At 39.8% G+C, this 3,659-nt stretch overlaps 1 protein-coding gene across 1 annotated transcript; it reads left to right on the top strand.

The window, feature by feature from the left end:
- Positions 1 to 2,383: 2,383 nt before the first annotated feature.
- LOC102265614 (keratin, high-sulfur matrix protein, B2A) lies at positions 2,384 to 2,824 on the top strand. Its single transcript, XM_014479378.2, has one exon. It carries the CDS (start codon positions 2,384 to 2,386, stop codon positions 2,822 to 2,824), a length of 441 nt encoding a protein of 146 aa, XP_014334864.2.
- Positions 2,825 to 3,659: the final 835 nt, after the last annotated feature.

The following is a 3,659-nucleotide window of genomic DNA, read 5'->3' as shown; positions in this document are numbered from 1 at the left end:
AAGCAAGGCTGCTGATTACTTAAGAATGAAAGGGGAAGCAGAACAAACCTGTGCTGATCTCTGAGGAACCGTTCAATTTTTCTTGGATTATAAGTATTGCGAAGTTTCTAAGCTGCTCAGAAATGAAAGTCTTAGGACACTTTTGAATGTTCTGCAATAGCGCACTGAAAACGCCTCAATCACGGTGTCTGGATTTCCTGCCTTGCTTGGGCAGAGTACCAGACTCGAGTAGCTCTTCATTTCAGTGACATCTCTGATCTCTTTCCTCTCTCTTGATTCCCACATATTTTCAGACCTGCCTTCTCCTTCAATATCCCCTGTTAATTTCAAATAAAATATTTAAACTTGCAAAGCAAACTGAGTTATTTTCTTCCTTCTACCTTCAAGTTTATCCACCTTTAGCTGGAGTTCAAGAAGATTGAATTTGACAGTAATGCTAAGGCATGAACATAAAGTCTAAGCCAGAGAGTTTAAATACAAATTACATTATACTTAAATCTATTGCTTAGCAAAATGCTCTATGCATTAAATAATCTTTGTAGTTGTTCAAATACTTACCTGATGTAATCTGTTGTGAAAAGAAAGAAAGTGAAGTCACTCAGTCGTGTCTGACTCTTTGCAACCCTATGGACTGTAGCCCACCAGAGTCCTCTATCCATGGGGATTCTCCAGGCAAGAATACTGGAGTGGGTTGCCATTTCCTTCTCCAGGGGATCTTGCCAATCCAGAGATCAAACCTGGGTCTCCCACATTGCAGGCAGACTCTTTACCCTCTGAGCCACCAAGCCCTTTTTACCTAACATTTTCAGATTGATCAAAGCTATAGACGTAATCCTATCATATTTTAATCTCCTTCTACTTAATATACTAGATGTTCTCCTTCATGCAGGCCCCATATCTAAAGAAATTGTATTACCTATTAACTAGATTTCAAAATATCAACCAGATACTATCAGATACCATCTATTTTCCAAGATCATTTATGTTCAGTTCCTATACCTTAGCCTATTCTATTCACTGATTCCCAAATTGTTCTCTAAGTTTCAAACCCAACACTAACCGCCATTAACTATATTTTTATGGTGTATCTATGGTCTCGATGAGAATAGAACAAATAGCTGCCGAGATAGCCAGTGAGTTCTGCCATCACCATTCTAATGGATGTGTCAGACACTTTCATTAGAAATCTTAAACAACTATGTATTGTATACTTTGCAACCCAATCTGAAAAATGTTCTCAATAAACGCACACACATCCGGAACAAAAAATACCTCTTACCATTTAATTTTTAAGTTCTTAAGTATGTGAGCACAACATAAAAAACACAATAGGACAAAACATAGAACACGTTGAGAACAATATTTTTGAGACAATTACAAGCTCCCAGCACTCACCTCTATCCTTCAGTTGGTGGCAGTGATAGGTCACACACAAGATTACTTATTTCAGAGAAGAATAAAGCAGATACAGTGCACCCTTCAAAATGTCAGAGCTTATCGATGCTTTTTCTTAAGACTTAATTCAACTATTAAATACAAAAAGATGTCAGCTTTTCCTGTTCTCTTTTGACAATAATAAGGACTGCTTCATGAGAGGCACTACAACTTAAAAGTTCTATTTAATCATTTATAAGTGGTATAGACACCCATGAATCATGCCTTTTACTCCACCCATTGAAAAGCAGATTCAGTAAACATTTATTAAGGTTCTACCAGAAGCAAAGCACTGTGTTGGTTATCTTTCTATATACTATATCATTTGGTTCACAAGGAAATATTTCTGGCCTGGAATACAAGTAATATTTACACATTTCAAATTGGTTGAAATCAAAGGGAAAATGATGGTGATTTATTTGAGGTCAGAATAAATGAGTTGGAAGCTTTTAATTATGTGTGACCAAAGGTACCTTTCAATTCAGTGGATGTCTTGATGTTCTAAATTCAAGAGAATTCAGTCTATATATTCAAGAGGAAAAAAAAATAGCTAAAAACAGCACAATTACTCTTATCCTTAGAGACCTGGACAGAGAAGCACACGGAATAACTACCTCTACAAAATGAGGGTGTTGACATGCACAAAAATGGGAGGGCTCTTTGAACATGAAAAACCACAAACTTATTCCAAAGAGCAAAGGACCAATATGAGGAGTCCAAATGAAACCATAAAACGAAGTAATTTCTAAACTGCTGCCCATAATGTATCATAGGTATTTCAATGTAAGCCAATCAGAGGACCACTGAAAAACAAATTTATACAAAAACAAGGAAGATATGCTAAGAATTTTATAAATAGCTGCTGGCCCACATATATAAAAGGCCTGACACAGAAGTCACCACCCAAAATCCTCCAAGCATTGCAATTCTCAGCCCAAGTCCCGACACCATGGCCTGTTGCTCCACCAGCTTCTGTGGATTTCCCACTTGCTCCACTGGTGGGACCTGTGGTGCCAACTTTTGCCAGCCAACCTGCTGCCAGACCAGTTGCTGCCAGCCAACCTGCCTCCAGACCAGCGGCTGTGAGACCAGCTGTGGCATTGGTGGCAGCATTGGCGGCAGCATTGGCTATGGCCAGGTGGGTAGCAGCGGAGCTGTGAGCAGCCGCACCAGGTGGTGCCGCCCTGACTGCCGCGTGGAGGGCACCAGCCTGCCTCCCTGCTGTGTGGTGAGCTGCACACCCCCATCCTGCTGCCAGCTGTACTATGCCCAGGCCTCCTGCTGCCGCCCATCCTACTGTGGACAGTCCTGCTGCCGCCCAGCCTGCTGCTGCCAGCCCACCTGCATTGAGCCCATCTGTGAGCCCATCTGCTGTGAGCCCACCTGCTAAAAGCCACATTGCTCATTTAAAATTTCCCAGGACACAGTATCTCTGAACAATTTATCGCCTCAACCATCCATGGACAACTAACAAGTTCTTAGTCTCCCATTTGGGTTTTTGTTATGGGCACTACCAAGTATATGAATTCTATCTGATTTCATTCTACAATGAATATCTTGACTTTCCACGGCAGACGCGGCATACCACCTGCTCATCATCAAATTGCTTTGGTTATACTATTTCTCATTTTCATACAAGGTTGAATATTGCTGACATATTGTGGAATTCATCCTTTTGAACTGTCCACAAGCCTATTTCTCCTGCTTTATGATCTATTTCTAGCTTCTGTTTGTCCCCAAATTTTTGCAACATCAAAGGCACTAGAGTATAGCTAAGTGACATCTTCAGATGTCACTGATGAGAATAGAAGCTCTTCACCCAATGTTCAGCTTCTAAGAAGGAGACTAGACTTTTCCATATTTCAGCATCTGATTCCATCCTCCCCTTTGCCTGTTGGCTATTTCAATTATATCTGTGATTCAGTATCTTCTGTAATTTCTTAATAAATGTTACATACTGGGCAAAGAAATCATGGTCTTTGTGTCCACTTACACATAAAATGGGTTAATTTCTTCTGATTCAAAGATGCCTATTTTAAAGAAATACATTTGTTTCCTTCTGAAAGGGACTGAAGTCATATACAGTGTAATCATTTAGTCATTTCTTCAGTAAAAATTTATTGACCACCACTTCTAAAGCAGGAACTAAGAAGATCAGAAAGATGGAAAATTAGTTCTTATTCTTGAGGACTTTACTATCCAACAAGAAAAAAGCATATGTGTGA

The sequence above is a fragment of the Bos mutus genome, chromosome 19 (genome assembly GCF_027580195.1).
Source record: "Bos mutus isolate GX-2022 chromosome 19, NWIPB_WYAK_1.1, whole genome shotgun sequence".
Taxonomy (NCBI): Eukaryota; Metazoa; Chordata; class Mammalia; order Artiodactyla; family Bovidae; genus Bos; species Bos mutus.
Note: the sequence above shows the minus strand (reverse complement) of the source record. Positions and strands in the feature narration are given on the sequence as shown.

What these genes read in the sequence shown, in the direction of transcription:
- LOC102265614 (XM_014479378.2), top strand. Translation starts at nt 2,384, where the DNA reads ATGGCCTGTTGCTCCACCAGCTTCTGTGGATTTCCCACTTGCTCCACT.